The sequence below is a fragment of the Mastigoproctus giganteus genome, chromosome 13 (genome assembly GCF_048544385.1).
Source record: "Mastigoproctus giganteus isolate SK-2022 chromosome 13, ASM4854438v1, whole genome shotgun sequence".
Classification (NCBI taxonomy): Eukaryota; Metazoa; Arthropoda; class Arachnida; order Uropygi; family Thelyphonidae; genus Mastigoproctus; species Mastigoproctus giganteus.
Window position 1 is genome coordinate 20,253,740 of NC_143587.1, and position 20,449 is coordinate 20,274,188.

General features: G+C 37.3%; 1 protein-coding gene and 1 pseudogene across 1 annotated transcript in view; one reads left to right on the plus strand and one right to left on the minus strand.

Moving 5' to 3' along the window:
• LOC150075838 (protein Obscurin-like) overlaps nucleotides 1-20,449 on the plus strand; it is a 598,361-nt gene that overhangs the window by 62,631 nt on the left and 515,281 nt on the right. The window contains exon 4 of the mRNA XM_090387723.1: nucleotides 15,421-15,548. Within this exon, the coding sequence (XP_090243849.1) occupies nucleotides 15,421-15,548 (128 nt within the window). The remainder of the gene's footprint in view (nucleotides 1-15,420; nucleotides 15,549-20,449) is intronic.
• On the minus strand, nucleotides 281-14,386 carry LOC150075839 (angio-associated migratory cell protein-like; annotated as a pseudogene).

Here is a 20,449-nt window from a genome sequence, read left to right on the forward strand (position 1 = left end):
TCAACTATGGACACTTCTTATATTGCCCTGATCTAGGATTCGCTCTTGCTGGGGCACGGCTTTCACCATTAAGTTTAACTCTAATTTGAATTTGCTTGCCAGTTTGGTTAGCCACTCTTCTTTGCAAATCTTTTTCTAACAGGTTCATGTCATCTATCTCTTACTTCTTTCTTTCTGTCTTGCAATCCTTTACCTTTTTACTTTACTTTCAGCCGCTTTTTCTCCTTATTTCAGCTGCATTTTCATCACTCTCCCGAGATCTGCATCACTTGTTTCATTCTTAAACTTGTCGGGGACGTCTTTGAGAAGTAGTTTCTCCTGGAATTTTCTGTTTTTAATAAATTTAAAAAATAATAAATAAATAAAAACAACAGAAATTTTGAAAATTAGTCGGAAAATGTTTTGGACTCCCCCCCCCCTTTTTTTTTCTTAATTTTACTGCTAAATAAAACCTATTGCAAAAGGAATCAGGTCAAAAGCTTGTTTAATCTTTGAGTTATTAAAGTTCAAAGAGCGTTCCGGACAGAGAGACATAAGTAAATTATTATATAGATTACAAGACTGCACAATAAATAGGCAATAAATAATAAATGAATAAATATAAATAAATAGACATGTTACTTGAATATTAAAAAATAAATGCCAAAAGCCAATCAAAATAACGTAAAAAATTACATATAGTAAAATTAATTATTAGTATAGTTATTATTAATATATTATTATGAAGATAAATAGTCAATGTTTATTATAGTTAAAATTTGATAACAATAATATGAAAAATGAGCCATTTATTTACCTTAAGTAACACAAATTTCCACATTTACGCTTCTTCGTTTAGTATTGGAGTTGATTTTTATTTAATTCTGCCATCTTGTTGTAAAGCTGGAAAGATACGTATCCATGGGAACGAATTATATGACAACGTTGCAGTAGTAGCGATATTTAACTTGTTTATATATATATACTGTATATATATATTCCCAATTGTCGGTACAGCAATGGCACGCAGAGGATAGAGGAAGGAGGTAAAATATCCCTAATCCCTTGCTTATTTACAGAATGATAAACATCAGATTAGTATCTGAATGATTCGCCAACTCTCACTGATTGGTTGTTATAGCGCCATCTATAAAAGCAATTTTTTTTTTATTTTTAAAAATTAAATCTCTGAATTATGTTTAAAATGGCTAATAAATTATCTGAAGTACATCTTATTGAGGAGGGCGGGAAGAGAGATAATTTAATAAAATTTCACGTTTCACTTAAATAATAAATTAATATATCGTATTGGTACTTTATTTGAAAGTTTTTTTACGCAGAAAATCAGTTTATTAAAAATGTACTTTTGCTTTAGTAAAAGCAAATCATCAAAATTATATATTAATTTTATATTAATATTATACTGATAAAATCAGTAAAATATTATACTGATAAAATTAATTATTTTATCAGTATAATATTTTTATAACATACTAATAAATTAAATTTCAATTTTAACAAGGGTAAATTTTAATTCTTGTTATATTGAAGTACAAACTTACGAGTTTTTATTTTACTAAAAAAAAAATCAATATTATCATAAAATTTTATTATGAATAAAATATAATATTAATAATTAATTAAAAGACAAACCTTTCTCGGTGGTTCCTGGAAGGAAGTAATATTATGTGTTTATTTATTGCATCGGGTAGGGTGTTAGACTTATTGCACTGCTGACACAAGTCGTCTATAGCTGACTATTGTGATGTCCTTGCACTGTTCTTAATGGAATCAAAATGGGAAAGAAAAAAAAGTACTCTTTCCTTGGCCACACAACCAAAAATAACAGAAACGAGGACAAACGAATTCCATTCAACCATTATGGAAGCTAATTGTGCTGATCGTGTGCAAACGTAGACAAATAATCAAGACAAGAGGAGACAGAAAGATTACCCATTGTATATTTATATAGCTATAAACTCCAGAATAATCGATAATTAGAAATCACAACGTTTAATAAACATTATAATTATGAACATTCATGGTTACGTTTCAATACATATTTTAGTTTAATAAAACTGCCATTCACACAGCCACGGTGTGAATTGGAGCAGGTGTATTGATGCAACAAAAATAATAGTGAATTATAAACAGGATTTGTAATAGTGACTACTGGTGAATGACATAAAACTTAATATGAATTACAAAATTAGTCTGCCACTCCATCAATAGGTGTATACATAAAACGCTAGATAATGTTCAATGGAGTGTAGCAGTGTACAGTGAATACCCCCAATGAATAATTCCTTTCACCCTAGTAAGGAGCAAATCCGTATTGTCACCATTTCAGTTAAGCGAACATAGTGTTATTTTAATGAGTGTGTGTGGCCCTTGTAACATTGAAGAATTAGAACGCTCGTCCCTGATGCTTCACGAGCACATTCTCCCCCTTGGCAACAATAGAGAAGAGAACAGAGACAAGCGTCTGAGGTGCCTGAATGCCATTATTGTTCCTCTGACCCGGGGATAACTTTGCTACGGCGTTCGGAACAGGTCTAAGTTTGACACACTGCTGTAAAGTGGATGTGTGAAAGTAGTCACTCCTTCGGTTTGGATACGTGTTAATCAGTTTACTAAAGGAATTCATTGGGCTGGGTTTGCACTTTACCCCTTAAGGTAAGGCATGTTTTAATACATAGATTTGTCAGTTTTTTTGTGTTCAGGGAATGAACTGCTCATGGATACCCTTCGGACCAATCCAGAAAACAGCATTCTAACCATTCTTGTTTTAAATGTCAGTCATAGTTGGTCTATAAGTTACATTTGTTTGGCGATTGAATGTACTCAAGAAAATGCATAAGAAATTAGGATAGTTTAGACTCAACGATTTTCACGGGATCTAATTTTTCGTGTATCGTGAATGAATTAAATAAGATGGATACGTTTTTCACTACCTTTCAGTTAGGAATTTTTCATCCCCCTTCTCCCCTCTAGATTCTCCTAATTGGTGAAACAGTTTGTTGTCATCGTTTATCATTTAAAACAGGGCGGACCAGAACGGGGTTAACCAGGAAGTTGGCTTTAATACTTTTTCCATAACTATAGGATACATAACTGTACAAAATCCAATGGGCCAATAACATTTATTTTTAACTGACAGTGGTATTTGAATTCATACCTACGTATCTCAGGGACATTGAGCGTTACCCAGCAATCATCAACAGTCCATAGGTAAATCTGTATTCATAGTATTAATCTGAAAAGGATATAAAAATCTAAATACTAGAAATTAAGAATTAAATATTAATTTATAAACATGCTTAACCAGTTTATTATCAACAATTCCTATTTTTTTAGTTATTCCATAAGTTATAAACTTATTTAGTTTCATTTCGGGTAAAGTATTTCAAAGATTATCTATTATTTTCTAGCACTAATGTTCTTAGTATTTACTCAACAAAAATTATTATAATGCTCTTTTTTTTTTAATCTTTTAAGATAGTAATTCTCAAACTTTAGTGCATATGGACCCCTTTTTAGTTTTTCGCGGAGCATCAAGCACAACAAAATTGTTTCAGTATTTGAATATTTATATGAAATTTCGGACATTATTTGCGGACCTCCTGGAGTATTTCAGAGAGTCCGCAAATAATGATCTCTAACAACCCTCAAGGAGCTCTCAGTTCACAGTTTGAGAAAACGTTGCTTTAAGGTAATATGTAATATACTGTAATACTGTTCAGCTGTTGTAGGATTTTAGACGCATCAGCAACTTAGGCCATATTTCTCTGTATATAAAATGACTGTAAATTGTAAGTGTTCTATGGTTAATTTGCTGTTTGCTAGACGAAAAAGAACTCGAGTTTCCGGGAGAAAAAACCATGGTACCCTCGCCTGAGAATGACTAACTTACCCACGTTGTTAAAAAGTTCCTTAAAAATTCCTCACCGGATGGAAAAAGCCTTCGAAGTCAGGCTTTTTCCATCCGGTGTGGGGAAGTCGGTGTTTTCACCCACTAGGGCTACTATTCAGCGTGACATGTTTAAATTGATGGTGTTTATATTTAGCAAAATACCCAATAAAAGAAACCAAGTAAATAAATGTCATAAAAATTACCCTGAAAATTAAAAAAATATTATCGTGTAAAAGCTAGTCTGTATATAAAATCTTTATTGCCAAAAGTACTTAATAAAATCTAAAAACGTTTAACCTAATCTAATCTTAAAGCACCTTCATGGCTGTGCATCTGCATTTATATGCATGTATGGATTTATATTATTAGTGATCGGTTCATTGATAATACACAGACACGCGTAGGATTCGCTGATTGTTATTCATTTTGGGAATTCTTGGTTGGAATCCCGTCGGAGAATGGAGGAAACTAATGTAACCCAACCTAATGGTTTCACCAATCTGGGTTGTAGTTAATAGATTTCAAGCGGAGGGAATAGGGTTCCCCTTGAGTTATTCTGAGGTTTTTAGATATCACAACATACAAATTAGTCCGCGAACATAGACACAGTAAAGATCATATGAAGACCATACGAATTCAACACACTGTGACAGAGTAGGAAACAACGACGTCAGTTGTAACATTTTGTTTTAATGAAAATCCCAAGAATGAAAAGTATTATAACATATATTCATTGGTACCGTGCATGAGCTGAAAAGACAGAAGATACTTGTTGACATTAGACTTAAATTTCAATAGACGTAATTTTAGGGAAATATGCATACATGTGAAGCTACGTTATTCTAGAAAACAGAAGTAGAAGAGATAAAGGAGGAAAATTTAAAAACTAGTGAGTTTGTAGCTGGCATCTTATGGATATTGACTGGCCCCCTTGCACCAAGGACAACCCAGATGGCGGCAGCTCTCAACATCAGACGTCTTCCTGCCATCATTCAAGAGAGAAGACTCGTCTTTGCCATCAAAATGATGGTCGGCATTATTTCAGTACCAGATTTCTGGGCTAACTGCGGATGGAGGATATCGGTCCCAAGCCTTAGAGCTAATCCAATCCTTCAAGCCATTCCAAACCCGGTTAAAGTTATAGGAAACATACAAATTTGTATATAGGAAACAGGAAACATAACAGAAATAGGAAACATAGCCATAAGAAGAAAAATTGCACGATGAAACTGAATCTGGTAGAAGAATGCCTCTGAGGAAGTTTTGACAAGAGGAACTCGGTCGCATCGTGAAATATGCGATTGTCCGTTTCGTAACAAAAATAACAACCCACTTTTCCCACTTGAGGGGCTTTGATTCACAGCTGGGATTTACAGTTAAGTAACATTAGCATTAGCATTAGTAGAGGCATTTGATGCAAGAAAGCAAGCTTATGCAGCATCAGCCAAAAAAAAAAACCACTTCCACTTCACCGCTCTGTTCGTTCAAAATATCTGTCCAGCTGAGCCTTAAACTTATTTAGGCTATCAACTTCCACGACAAGGGTTGGAAGTCTGTTCCACCAACCAACCACTCGCTGGCTAAAGGCAAATTTCCGCACGTCTATCCTACATCTGTCTTTCCTCAATTTGAATTTATGCCCTCTCAGGTGATTATTCTGAGCGAAAGGAAGAATCCCATCAGCATTGAGCATGCTCAAACCATTCAAGGCTTTATACACCTCTATCAGATCACCTCGCTGGTGCCTTGTCTCCAGACACTGTAATTTGCAAAACTTAAACCTTTCTTCATAAGAGCACCCCTTTGTTCCATTCACTAATCTTGTTGCCCTTCTCTGTACTCGTTCCAACAGCTCTACATCCTTGAAATGAGGCTTCCAGACCTGTATACAGTACTCTAGGTGTGGCCTGATCATTGCCTTATACAAGAGAATAATCACCTCCTTATCCCTGCTAGAAAAATTCCTATATATCATTGACAATACACCATGAGCTACTCTTGCAGCCCGTCTGCACTGCTCAGAGAACTCATATTTGCCTGCACAACCACCCCCAGGTCCCTTTCATTCTCTACCACTGTCAGTGTAGTACCACAGAGTTTATACGTTGCTCTGGAGTTGCTGTTTCCCATGTGTAGTACTTTACATTTGTCAATGTTAAACTTCATTTGCCACCTCTCAGCCCATCTGCTCAACCTTTCCAGATCCTGTTGCAGCAGCATAGTGTCAGTAGTGTCCTTGACAACCCTGCCTGCCTTTGTATCGTCTGCAAACTTCGACATTAAGCTTGATATACCCTCATCAATATCGTTTATGAATACAGAAAACAATAATGGACCCAACACTGAGCCCTGAGGGACTCCACTAATAACATTAGTCCACGACGAGCAGTGTCCATTGATTACCACTCTCTGCCTTCTCCCCCTCAGCCACCCCTTTATCCACAGCAGTAATTTGCCTCCAATGCCACACTGCTCTAATTTGTGCAGCAGTCTTCCATGTGCAACAGTATCAAAAGCCTTTCTAAGATCCAAGTATATAATATCAAAGTTATTCCCTGCATCCAGTTCCTTTGTGACTGCATCATAGTATCCAATCAAATTGGTCAGGCAAGACTTCCCCTTAACAAAACCATGCTGTGTCCGAGCTATAGCTGAAGTCTTGTCTAAATGATCCTGCAGTGCTTCTTTAACCAGTGCCTCCATTAATTTTCCTGGAACAGAAGTTAAACTCACAGGTCTATAATTACTTGTGTCAGCCTTTGATCCTCCTTTGTGAATTGGGGTGACATTTGCACATCTCCAGTCTTGGACTCCCCTGAGTCCAAGGAAGCTCTCATAATTATGGCTAAGGGTTTGCTTGCTTCCTTTGCTGCCTCCTTTAATATAACTGGATAGATCCCATCCACCCCGGGTGCCTTTCTTGTGTTTATCTTCAACAATTTCTCCTCCACTTTACTCTCAGTTATTACAAGATTCTCTATCTTACTGCTAGAGTTGCAACATAAATCAGAGTGATGCGGTTTGTCCGGAAGTTCCATTAGTCTTGTCGAATTTTTGTTATTTCGGATGGGAAAGACGTGTTTCTATATCTGCGGATTGCTTCATTGCCTCATTCAAAGGAAGGAAAATGAGGATTTAGAAACTTTTGCTTTTTATTTAAATTTATTAAAAATAAATACATTATACAAAATGTTTTTTTTTTTTGTGTATCCCTTCCAGAAAACTTTGCAAGTTTTATCTTCAGATGCTGTCATTATAATACTCCTGTCCTTGCTAAGTGCAAAATCAAAAATTTCTAATTTGTGGCCACACCACTGCCTTTCTTTCTGGCCAGTTCGTCCATCAAACATTTTAACAAGGCTATCTAATTCTGCTGTATATAATAGAGGTGATGACTGATCATACAAAAGCTTTACAATACCATCTTCCTGCTTGAAAAACATTCTGTTAGTCTGTGAAGGAATATTCCAAATTCGTATTGTACCAGAATTCCAGTGGTCAGATGGGGCAAGCTTCTGAAAACGGCTACACTTTATACAGATCCATTAAATACATCAAGAGGACTATCTCTCACACTGAAATGTGGCAACTACCCTGCCAGCGGAAGCACTAAATAATTTTGTCGTACAATCTGTTGATTCAGATTCCAGGCAGTTAAAGAGTTTTCATGGTGGGCATCTATTGCATTTACTGAACGAGTGTGTCAACTGCTAACTGTAGATGCAGTAATTTAAGCTGTCTTCAGATCTCATAATCGAACCCTGTCATCATTATACCCCATGAAAGTCCTAGTTCCATCAGGCAAAATCATTGCACAAGAGCAACTATGACCAAAACTTTGAAATGTTTTGCACTTTTCGCTAGAAATTTCCCATAACCAATCTTCTCCATCATTTGTTCCAGCCAAAAATGCCTGTTTGTTTGCCACTCCAAGAATATTAAGTCAGAAGTTTCAAACTGGTATAGTTCTTCTTTCATTGCCATGCTCCATACCTTAATCACACCACTCATATTTCCAGTAGCCACAAGAGAAGACATAATTGAAGTCTACACTTATAACTGAATCTTTGTGTCCCTTACATTCCAGAAGTACTTCTCTAGATTAAGACATCCCAAATAAAAGCGCTATCATCCTCTCCTCCAGATACAACATACCTGGCATCTTTATCTAAAGACTAAAAAGCGAAAAAATTATCAATGTCGATATTTAGCGACCTCTATATTCATGATACTTAAGATGACACCAATATAAAAAACCTCAAGGCTAATTACCATTAGTGAGTACGTAATGAATGTGCCTTTTTTTTGTTTTTATCATATGTTGTCATTCATTATACGTTTAGAAATTTTAAGTGGTCTCAGATTTTGGCAACAGTTAATTGAAGTCAAGGTTAAACGAAATAAATTACCTCACAGGGAGATAAGAAAAAAATGATTAATTTATTTTGATAAGAATCAAAATATTAAGCGAATACTTAAGACCAACTACATTCAGTTTTTAATTATTTTACTTATCCTTAAAAAATTGTCATATTTGGACACGTGAAGATAACCTCATCTACCCATGTTTTGTGTTCATAAATTGCGTGTGTTCTTTGGTTGATTTTCCTGTTTTTGCTGGACGAAAAACCCGAGTTTTCGGGGACAAAACTTTGCTCCTTCTCCTGAGACCGACTAATTCAGCCACGAGTGGAAAAAAAAAAGAAAAAAGCCCATAAAAGTTTCTCACGTCATTGACAGGATTCGAACCCGGGCCTTTGCTCTCCCCCCTGGTGTGAGGTTCTTTTAGGAGCATCATATTGCACAGTATATACTGTCTGTAAATTGCGTGTGGTTGATTTTTGGCTTGCTGAAAAAAAAACCTCCAGTTTCCGGGAGAAAAAACCATGCCATCCTCACCTGAGACAGACTAACTCAGCCAAGTTGTGAAAAAGGCCCATAAAAATTCCTCACGTCATCGACGCGACTTGAACTCAGGTCTTTTCCACCCGGTGTGGGGAGGATGGTGATTATTATTATTATTATTTTATTATTATTAATAGCCATATGGTTCAAGGAAGCCCGAGGCTTATGCTGCACCAGGAAAAAAAAAATTCCCCAGTGGCGAGTCTGCAATAGCCTTTTAAAGGCTTATTATTAAGAAAAAAGTTCAAATAACTTTTTAATCAGTTAGTGAAGTTCAGGAGATCTTTCGCTTGAGAAACTAGTTTTTGAATACGAAAGAAAGATTTAAAATACTATATGTTTATTGTTTATACTACAGAGCACTAATTTATTCACTATATCATAGCACAACAGCGCCATTTTCTCAGTTTGTTGTCTTTTCACAGGGAAAAAAAATTATATATCTTGTGAGCTGTTCAAAAATTTATCCAGTCAGTTTAAATACACTGTACTGCCACTTTATTAGGTACACCTACCTAGTAGCGTGTTGAGCCTCCTTTAGCCTTCAAAACAGCCTGAATTCTTCTAGGCATGGATTAAACAAGATGTTGAAAACGTTGTGCAGGAATGCAGACATGAGTGTGTCGCCCAGTTCCTTCAGATTCGACGGAGGTGTAAGCCTGTAGCGAACAGCTCTTTCCAGCTCATCCCAAAGATGTTCAATAGGATTGAGATCCGAGAACTGAGCGGGCCACTGCAGCAAAGAAAAGTCATTGTCATGTTCCTGGAACCATTACATAGTGATTTCGGCTTTGTGCACCAGCGCATTATCCTGCTGGAAGTAACCATCTGACTGAGAATAAACTGTCAATATGAACGGATGCACTTGATCAGCAACGATGTTTAGGTACGATGTGTATCAATGGACCCAACGTGTGCCAAGAAAACATTCCCCACACCATAACACTGCCCCCACCACCTTGCAAGTAGTCGTCAGACATGACAGGTCCATGGATTCATGTTGTTTTCTCCAAATTCTGAGCCTTTCATCAACGTGATGCACCAGGAACTTCGACTCGTCAGACCGTTGCTGTGCTCACAGGAGGCGTGCTCTCTTGTTCTGCATTGATAACAAACGTACGCGATGTGGCCGTTGTAGCCCATCCATGACAAAGTGCGGCTAGTGGTCCGTTGCGATATTTTGTTCTGCACACCAAGGTTGTATTCTGACGTGTTGAGCGACATTTTGGCCCGTCTGTTTGCTTGCACAATTCTAGCCATCCTCCTCTGACCTCTCTCATCAACAAGCGATTCACAGGAGTGAGTTGAGAGGATGTTTTCTGTTCGTTGCACCATTCTCGATACATCCTTAAAACTGTGGTAGTGCGTGAAAAGTTCAGGAGAACTGCCGTTTCAGAGATGCCTTGTCCAGCACGTCTTGCACCTACTACCATGCCACGTTCGAAGTCCGTTAGATGACTAATTTTCCCCCTTGGTACGCTTAACTGATACTAGAAAGGTTGTTCTGATATATTTATATCTACAACTGTGGTCATGTGACTTGCAACGTTGTGGGAAAAACCATTTGTGTGCACAGCACGGGTGTACCTAATAAAGTGGCAGCACAGTGTATGTAACTAATGAAAAAAATATTATAAAACATACAAAGCTTCTTGGGATTTTGGAAAGTTTTACCCTGTTTTTTTTTTTTTTTTTTTTTTTTTTGGTTGCAGTTTATTTATTCTTATCTCTGAAATTCTGTTGGTTTGCCATTTTCTGTTCCATGCAACATAAATAAAAAATTATATTCATTTAAAAGTGTTTATCTTAACGAATAGCCCAATAAACAGATATTTTTTAAACGATATCTAACAGTTGATTATAAAAGATAATTTCACTTATGATACTTAAAGAGCAGATCATAAAACTACCCGGAATATCACTTAATATACTGTCATGTTTTCCTTGACAGTAGACGTATTAACCAACATAAGGAGAGATCGAGATGTGCCATCCATGCCACACAGAGGAATGGTCGGACCACTGTGTACTAGGTAGTAGATGATCCTCATCACCCGGTGTTGCTCCATATATACTATCAGTAAATGCATGTGGTCGATTTTCTGTTTGCTGGATGAAAAACCGACTATCCGGGAGAAAAATCTATCACTTGAAACCAACTTACTGAGCCACGTTGTGAAAGAAGGCTCATAAAAATTCCTCACATCAATGACGGGACACGAACTTGGATCTTTTCCAGCCGGTGTAAGGACAGCAATTTTACCAACTGTTCTACCCACGAGGGGACGAATTGGAGTCTTTCGTTATGAGTTTAAAATTCGCATAATTTGTGAATGACTCCTATTAGTAATAAAACTCTTACATCATGTTCCTTGTCTAATAATATCGATTGTCATTTTGAACACCATAAAAGTTATAGTGATTATGTTGATGTATGACTTTAGGCCATATTGCACCGTACATATTGTTTGTAAATTGCTATGTTCTATGGTCGATTTGCCTATTTGCTGGACGAAAAACCCGAATTTCTGGAAGGAAAAATCATGTTATCTCGCTTGAGACCAACTAACTCAACCACGTCGTAAAAAAAATGCCCATAAAAATTTCTCATGTCATCGACGGGATTCGAACTCAGCTTTTTACCACCCAGTATAGTAAGAATGGTGATTATGCTAACTGTTCTACCATCGAGAGTACGTCTGGCATTATTAGGGAGAGCTGTACGACTATAGAAACCCATAAGGAAAATTGGGGAACCCTGAAGACCACAGACAAGACTACCAGACACATTGTGGTAACCCATGTCATGCAGCGCCCTGCTCACTGTACTAGTAATCACATCTCTTAATCATATACTCTGTTATGATCTAGTCTTTTACAATCCTGCTGGATATTCATTTTTTTCTGGTACGCATGAATCAATTTGCATATCTTAGAAATGACAAGTTTTACCCATAATTTTTCACACGCGGAACGAAACTTCCTTAACTTGATCAATTTGAAAACTACTGCTGAGCATTTTTTGGCAGTTTCTTCCAATGATTTCGTTTCGAAATTAACTGTTCTCCGACTATTTTACACCATGTTTGCTTGTTCGGTATTCGTTTCCTGTTATTAGTGGGTGCTCTCATTTAATCCTTTTTTTTTATATTCTGGAGACCTCTTTGCAGGATCTTCCCGTCATTCGAAATCATCTTTTCTTTTTTTGTATTTTCCTGTTTGCTTTGGCAGTTTGCCATCCTGCCTCCTTTCCTTATTTCTGTCAAGTTCCTCTGGTTCTTCGCCTTCATTTCAAGCTGTTGCTGGTTCCCATTTATTTTTGCTACGTACCATTTCTCGCTTGGAGTACAAACTCAACAAGTTACTAACCATTTAAACACGTAGCGGTTCTCAGCTAATTTTAGAGTTTTTTGTTTTTTTCACTTTCGCTTCTGCTAGCAAAAGGGTTGTCGTACTTTTTCATTAAATCTGAGTTCAAATCCATGAGAGTTGCCTCATAAAAGACTAATATTTTCGCAATTTCCACTTCTATTCCTTTAAATTAAGGCTCTGGCCTCCTTTAGTTAATCCCACTATTCAGCTAGAAGATCGTGGACATTCAAATCGTGGAATCTCAAGATCGTGGAAATTGGAATACTTAGACACCGAATTTTAGAAAGTACGAGGGTTATCGAAAAAGTATATGCAAAAGCGGTTAATGTAACATCCCGCATCAAAAGAATGGAGTTTTGTGAAATTTTCAAGGAGATTTCTTAGCTCCTGTCCTACAGCCATTGCGATTCGTGCATTGGTGAATAAGTTTAAAAGAACTGGAACTGTGCGTGACGAGGAGAGATGTGGACGCCCAAGGACAGCACGAATTGCATTGAATCAATTCGAGAAATGTTCGAAGAGGACCCAAAATTATCAGTTAGGGAGGGTTCTCGAAGACTGAATATACCCAAGACACCAGTTCACGGAATTTTGCGTTCGACACTGATGAAAAAGTCCTACCACATTCAACTGTTGCATGAAGAAGATTTTCCACGTCGAGCAGCGCTGTGTGCAGAATTGTACAGAATTGTAAAGAACTGGTTCCAGGAACATGACAATGAATTCAGTCTACTGCATACGCAGCAACAGCTGGCGGGACAAAAAAAAAAAAAATTATGATCCCCCTTAAACGATTACACCTACTCATATATTTATGTTGTCTGTAAATTGCGTGTGTTCTCTGGTCGATTTGCCTGTTTGCTAGATGAAAAAAACCAGAATTTCTGGGGGGGAACCTTGCTATCTACGCCTGAGACCCCTAACTCAGACACGGAGTGAAAAAAGCCCACTAAAGTTTCTTGGGTTATCGACGGGATTCGAACCCGGTCCTTTTCCACCCGGTGTGGAGAGGATGGTGACGATACCACTGTGCTACTCTCGCAGACAGCTATCGGGACAGTGGCACCTTCTTTTAAATAAACAGTAAAGTCATTTTTTTATAAAGTGTTGTTTATTAAGGTGGAGTAATACTGAGTAAATTCGCTGAAAATAGGTTAGTACTGAATTTGAGCTTCCAATTTGTGACCCTCAAGAACACAATGTTCCCGCGATAAACCTACTGGAAGTAGGCCTCTATGGGGGAAACTGAAAGGTTCTTGGGGGAGGTCCCTACACACCAGGTGGAAAAGGCTCGAGTTTGAATCCCATCAATGACGCGAAGAACTTTCATGTTTTTTTTTTTTTTTAAATCCGTGGTTGGGTTAGTCTCAGGTGAGGATAGCGCAAGGTTTCTCTTTGGAAACACGTTTTTTTTTTTTTTTTTTATTGTCCACTGAAACAGGCATACCAGCCAAAGAACACATGCAATTTATGGACATATTACACATGGACAGAGGATTTAGTTCTTGGATAGTCTAAATGACACTGTTTTTATGACGTGCAAATCATTTTTTGATTTAAACTCAATCGCTAGTGCAATACCTACTGCTAATGAAGAATATTATTCATTGTACCAGTGGTGTAGCTATAATTTTCACTTTTCACTCAGACGACTATTTAAGAATAAATTCAGCAGATTAGCCGTTGAGGTTATTCTAAACACTAACTTTACATAATTCTGCATTTTTCTACCCGGTGTGAGGAGGAGGGTGATTATAGCCACTGTGCTACCGCGCAGACCTTGTGGGTCTGAGAAAGAGTTTCCGACATAAATGAAGCTTATGAAGCTTCATTCATTTCGGAAACCCTTTCTGAAAAGGAGCCCAAGTCTCAGACTTGACTCTAACAGTAGTTTTGACTCGTCAAAGAAGACTTAAAATGTGCAGGATGATGAGGGGAGGCTAGGGATAGTTCGAAAAGACGATACCGCTATCTCTTCTCCAACAGCAGATCATCCGGCAGCACCATAACATTTGACAAAGTTGTCGACATATGTTTTTGCCTTTTCTTACCTTCAGCAAACCGTAATGATGGCCAACCTTGAACTTGCCCTCTTGTCTCGTCATGTTGTTGTTGTTGCCATAACCTTGATACAGGTATGATTACAGGTTTAAGTCTCTGGTCTGCCAAAAAGCCATCGAAGCATTCGATCTTCTGACATTTAAATGCAGTTCCCATTACAATTCTTGGAATGAATGTATTTTTATTTTTTCTGTTTATACTCCGGGACGACCACACGATCAGAGCGGTTTACAAGGGAGAGAGAGAGAGAGTACAAGAAACAGTACCATATTTAGCAACTACACGGTCTTGAACTCTGGTCACTCAAAGGGAGTTTAACAGTGACTAAAAATATAGATTAAAATACTCTCTTGAAAAAGTGTTTCAGTTGTCTTCTTCAATCACCAGGAAATTTCTTTATCTTGAGCTTCAATTTCATCTTTGGAAACAAAATAAAGTCGCAGCTAGCAAGGTCCGGAAAGTAAAGTGGGGGAGGGTTGAGACTGATGGCATTTGATTCTTTGCCAGAAACTGCAGAACAGGACAGTACATTCCTCACTTTCCCGTTAAAATTTCATGCGATTTATGATTGAATGTGCCAAACCAACATTTGTACCTTCGATAAAACATCTCCAAAACTGTATTTCTGAAGATATAAAACCTATATTTCACTATCATATTTATATATTTTTAAATTTACTTTTTAATTATTACTCGGATTTATCTGTTTAAAGATAAAATAAAGCATTATTTTATCTTTAAACAGGATTGACTACACTTTATGTGGTTAATATAAATTCCTCGATTTGCTTCAGTGACAAGAACCCTTTTAATGTGCGATATAATTTGTTCTTTAACTTGAACTGGTTTTAAAATGCAGCATTTGATACGATCCCTCATTTGATATGGTCCATCCCCCAACCCCCAGATCGCAAGCTGACTAAAATATTAGAAATAGAGGGTTGTGATAAATGGTCAGACTTCAGGGTGAAATAACCTAACAAGTGAGGTCCCCCTCAGGGGTCAGTGTTGGGCCCCTCCTATTTCGAATTTTCATACATAATGAATTCCTCACTAACGCTAAATATTAATACTACAGAAACTGTAGTATTAAGATTTAATTTGCTTCATTTAGGTATTAATATTCAGTATTAATACCTAAATAAAAAAGAAATTATGTAGTATTAATATTTAGATTTTTTTTTATTTAGGATTCATTCCAGCCGAAAGAAGTTTATGTTGCAATTATGGATTATACACCAAGGCCAGGGGATACGGAAGCTGTTCATCTGAAGGAAGGACAAGAGGTTGAAGTCATCGACTCCAGCAGAGCTCACAAGTATGTCATAATTTTTTTCATATCACCACATCATATCAACTAAAACCAGTTCTAGATGATATAAAGTATTTTTATTCTACTCAAAAATCAGTGAGTCTCGCCCCCCTTAAACTAAATTAGAATTTTCATACATTTCAATAATCGTGTTCAAGCTCTTTTCCCCTCTGGAAATGCTTTAACAGTACACAATTCATCCTGTCATAAAGCATCCGCTCTCTAAGAACCTGCACACCATATGGAAAACATCATTACCAGAATCTTTTCCATTGTGTGTTTATTTTCGTAAGCGTAAGCTAGAAGCTAAGCCATTATTCATTCCTCGTAGTACCATTTGTAAAGAAAGAAATTCCATATTTTTTGTCCAATCTGTTCTTTTGACTGTTATATTTCGGGTTAGCACTTTTATTGGTATACAAATGTCCTTGATCAGAAGAGGTAAACCTATAGTATTAGCTCCTCCCACAAGTGAACAGATCTTTCGCGAAAATCAATCTGAGCAGATCTTTCTTGAAACACTAAATCCGTACAGAGCACAAGGAGCCACACTCAGGACCACATGCTCGAGCATGTGGCGACGAGACGCACCAGATTGCGCCCGAGGAGCACAAAAACTGCAAAAACAGTGTCTCAGAATTATTGGATCTTCTTTGCAGTCTAGCGTAGAAATACGCAGAAAAGTCACAATCGGATCTCAAGTCCAAGTCACGTGTCAAGTAACAGCTTCTCCAAAGCACAGGAAAAGATTGAGCAGTTCCTTCTTGAAGACCAACCTGAACAGATCTTTCTTGAAGCACAAAATACATACAGAGACCACGAGTGGCATAATGAGCCATACACAGGAACCACATACAGGAGCATAATTTGACGAGACACACGAGATTGCGCCGAAGGAGTACAAAGAACTCCAATCGCACACCATCGTCTCCGAATTCTTGGATCTTCTTTGCAGTCTAATGTAGAAATACCAGCTGAAGCAGTCAAGTTGACTGCTTCAGCTGGTATTTCTACATTAGACTGCAAAGGTATTTCCAAAGAAGAAAAAAATTAGTCAAGAAACACTTGTCATGATGAACCGAAGACGACAAATGAAAAGCAAGAAAAACACTGACAGGGAGAAAATTGAGTATACTGAGTTATGCAAAGCCATTAGAAAGAGACTCAGAGAGGACATAAGAAGATTTAACACAAGAAAAGTAGAACAAGCATTAAGGGAAAACAAAGGATTTAAATCAGCAGCCATGAGCAGTAATACAGAAAGACAAATGATACTGAAACTGAAAAATAGCGATGGTGTACTTATAAACAGCAGAGAAGGCATAATTCAAATAGCAGAAGACTACTATAGAGAATTATACAAGGAGCAGTGGCATGATGCCAGCAGTGGGGAAGATGGATTGCAAAGTAGCAACACATACGACATACCCGATATTCTTCCTGATGAGGTAGAACATGCATTGAAGGAAATGAAGAATCAGAAAGCCCCGGGGGAAGATGAAGTTACTGTAGAGTTGTTAAAATTGGGAGGAAGAGACATAACACAAAAACTGGCAAGGCTCTTCACAAAGTGCATTAGAAAAGGTGTGACGCCTAAGCAGTGGAATAATGCAATCATAGTTTTACTGCATAAGAAAGGAGATAAATCAGAAATTGGAAATTATAGACCAATTAGTTTGTTATCCCACATCTATAAGTTGTTCACAAGGGTCATTACTAACAGATTAGAAAGAATACTGGATGAGAATCAACCGAAAGAGCAAGCTGGCTTTAGGACAGGATTCTCAACTATGGATCACCTTCACGTAATATCACAGCTAATGGAGAAAGCAAATGAATATAAAACACCATTATGCCTGGCATTTGTGGATTATGAAAAGGCATTTGACTCCATACAGCATAAGGCAATGTTTCGGGCACTGGAAAGACAAGGCATTGATACCCCATATATTATGATTTTGAAGAAAATATATGAGTGTGCTACCTCCTTTATTAGACTAGCCAAAGCCAGTAGGAAATTTAAAATTGAGAAATGAGTTCGACAAGGAGACACAATATCTCCGAAGCTGTTTACTGCTGCCCCTGAGGAAGCTTTCAGAAGATTAGACTGGTCGCAGAAAGGAGTCAGTGTGAACGGAGAGTACCTAAACCATTTACGATTTGCAGACATTGTGGTCGTAAGCCACGATCCCAAAGAATTAGAGGAAAATCTTAATCAGTTATGCACAGCTATTAAGGATTTTGGACTAAAGATGAATATGGCTAAAACAAAAGTAATGATGAACAAGTATGCCACAGAAAGGGAAATAATGATTGAAGGAGCAGTAATTGAAAAGGTGGAGTCATATACTTATCTGGGACAAGTTATTAGCTGTAATAATGAAAGGCTGGAAGTCAAGAGAAGAATAAATTTTGGATGGATAGTATTCAGGAAATATAGTCACATACTGAAGAGCAATATCCCAGTTTGTCTGAAACGTAAAATAATGAACCAATCTATACTCCCCACCATGACTTATGGAAGTGAAACTTGAGCACTCACCAAAAGAATGGAAGAGAAGCTGAGAACTACACAGCGAAGAATGGAACGAATCATATTGGGAATCAGACTGTTAGATAAGAAGAGAAACACATGGATTAGGCAACAAACTCAAGTAAAGGACATTCTTATCAAAACTAAAGAACTAAAATGGTCTTGGGCAGGACACATAGCTCGAAGACATGATGACAGATGGACTAAGAAAATAACAGAATGGTATCCAAGAGGAGCTAGAAGAAAACCTGGAAGACAAAGGCGGAGATGGATAGATGAAATTCACGAGTTTGTGGGTAGTAAATGGATGGCCAGTGCTCAAAATAGAAGGAACTGGAAAGTTGCTGGAGAGGCCTTCATCCTGCAGTGGATTGAAAATGGCTGATGATGATGATTCGGCATCATGAACCAAGTCGAGAGAAACTCCACGCAGGAACATCAGATGACTTAGAATTAGGAACTAAATTAGTGCAGGGACTTCAGATGACTGAGCAGCATAAGCCATGTTCAGCCAGCAGAGGAGATATTATTAGGACTTACAATACCGGTCAAAATCTTAATACCGGTTTTTTTTAGAATACCGGTATTCCAAAAACAAACGTTTTCTCGATAAAATTTGATGACAATTAGTTGCAATAAGTAAGGAAAAAAACAAGTACACTAATTACTTGAATTTATGTTTTTAATAAACTTTTATTTCAATAATAAATATTCTGAAAAAATCATTAAAATCCAGTTATTCTAAAAACAAAAAGATATATTGTTACTGCAAAGTTTAATCTTTTAGTTATGTTTTTAAGCATCCACACTACACTACCTGTCCGAATAAAGTGAGCTCTTAAGAAACATAAGCAATCAATAGTATGATCGTTTAAAATGGATCTAATTTTGGTACATATTTGATTGGTGGCAGAAAACCCCCTTTCGGATTCTATTCTGGTACTGATATAATCGTGGACGATCTCAGTCCATATTTTCTAGGCTTTGCACTTTTTTAGCAAAAATAGTTAAAAGTATTTCATTAATTTTTGACTCAAGTTCATCTTTTAAAATCTCATTGGAGTCAGGCAATTTCTTGTTTTAGAGCAAAGAGTGGGGATAAGGAATAAAGAAGAGAGCAAAGAGTGCAGTAAAGGAATTCTTCACATATATAAATGCAAATAACAGAAGTACAAATTAGATTGGACCCTTATGTAATGGACATGGGACAATATTAGATACGACAGCTGAAATTGCAGATGAACTCAACAGTTACTTTGCATCGATATTTGCATAAAAAACCCTTTGCGTCAATGAAATATTATGGAAGTGAAGTTGGAAAAAAATGTGATTAATGATGTTGAAATTTCAAATGATTATTTAATGAGAACTTTCGCGCCTACAGGCGAGTAAAGTTCCTGTGGTTGATGGCATATACCCTATAATCGTAAAGGAGGCGGCAAGTGAGTGCATTGAACCATTAAGGCTAGTTATGAGAGCATCACTGGACAGGAGAGATTCCGTTGAATTGGTGTAAATTGGAACATAAAGGCGGTTCTAGGAGTGTAACAGGAAATTACCGACCGTCCAGTCTAACTTCAATAGTAGGGAAAATCATGGAGGCAATGATCAAGGGTGGAATTCAGGATCATTTAGATGGAAATGGAATTCTCTAGGATACACAGCATGGTTTTTGTAAAGAGAAAATCATGTTTAACAAATCTGGTTAGCCATTTTGACAGGTCACTCGTGAGCTGGATATAGGGAATAATTTCGACATTGTTTATTTGGATTTCAGCAAAGCATTTGACTCAGTCCCACATGAGTGGTTACTTTATAAGTTGAAGCAGGGTGGAAGCATAGGGAAAATCCTTAACGGATAGCACGATGGCTTGAGGGCACCAGGCAGAGGGTTGTGATAAATAGTTATTCCTCAGATTGGGTTAATGTAAGTAGTGGGGTTCCCCAAGGATCAGTATTGGGACCACTGTTGTTTTTGATTATCTTAAATGACATCTATAAAGGGATGGAGGGCGGAGGTCTAATAAACTTGCAGATGTTGTAAAGATCAGTAGAGTAGTTAATGATCGCCGCCAAGTAGAGCTTCTTCAGAGTGACTTAGATAGACTTCCGGGATGGTCAGAAAAGTAGCAACTATGCTTTAATTCAGCAAAACCCAAGGTCTTACACCTGGGGAACAGCAACCCCAAAATAATTTATACACTTGGTGGAGTTGAACTAAAGTCAGTAGTGGAGGAACCGAACTTGGGAGTTACGATACGGTTAGACATGAAGTTGTCCGAGAATTGTGGACAGGTTGCATGGTGTCCTATCGATGATTTCCATTTGCTAGTAGAGATAACGACATCATAATCACATAAAGGTGATCTTTATG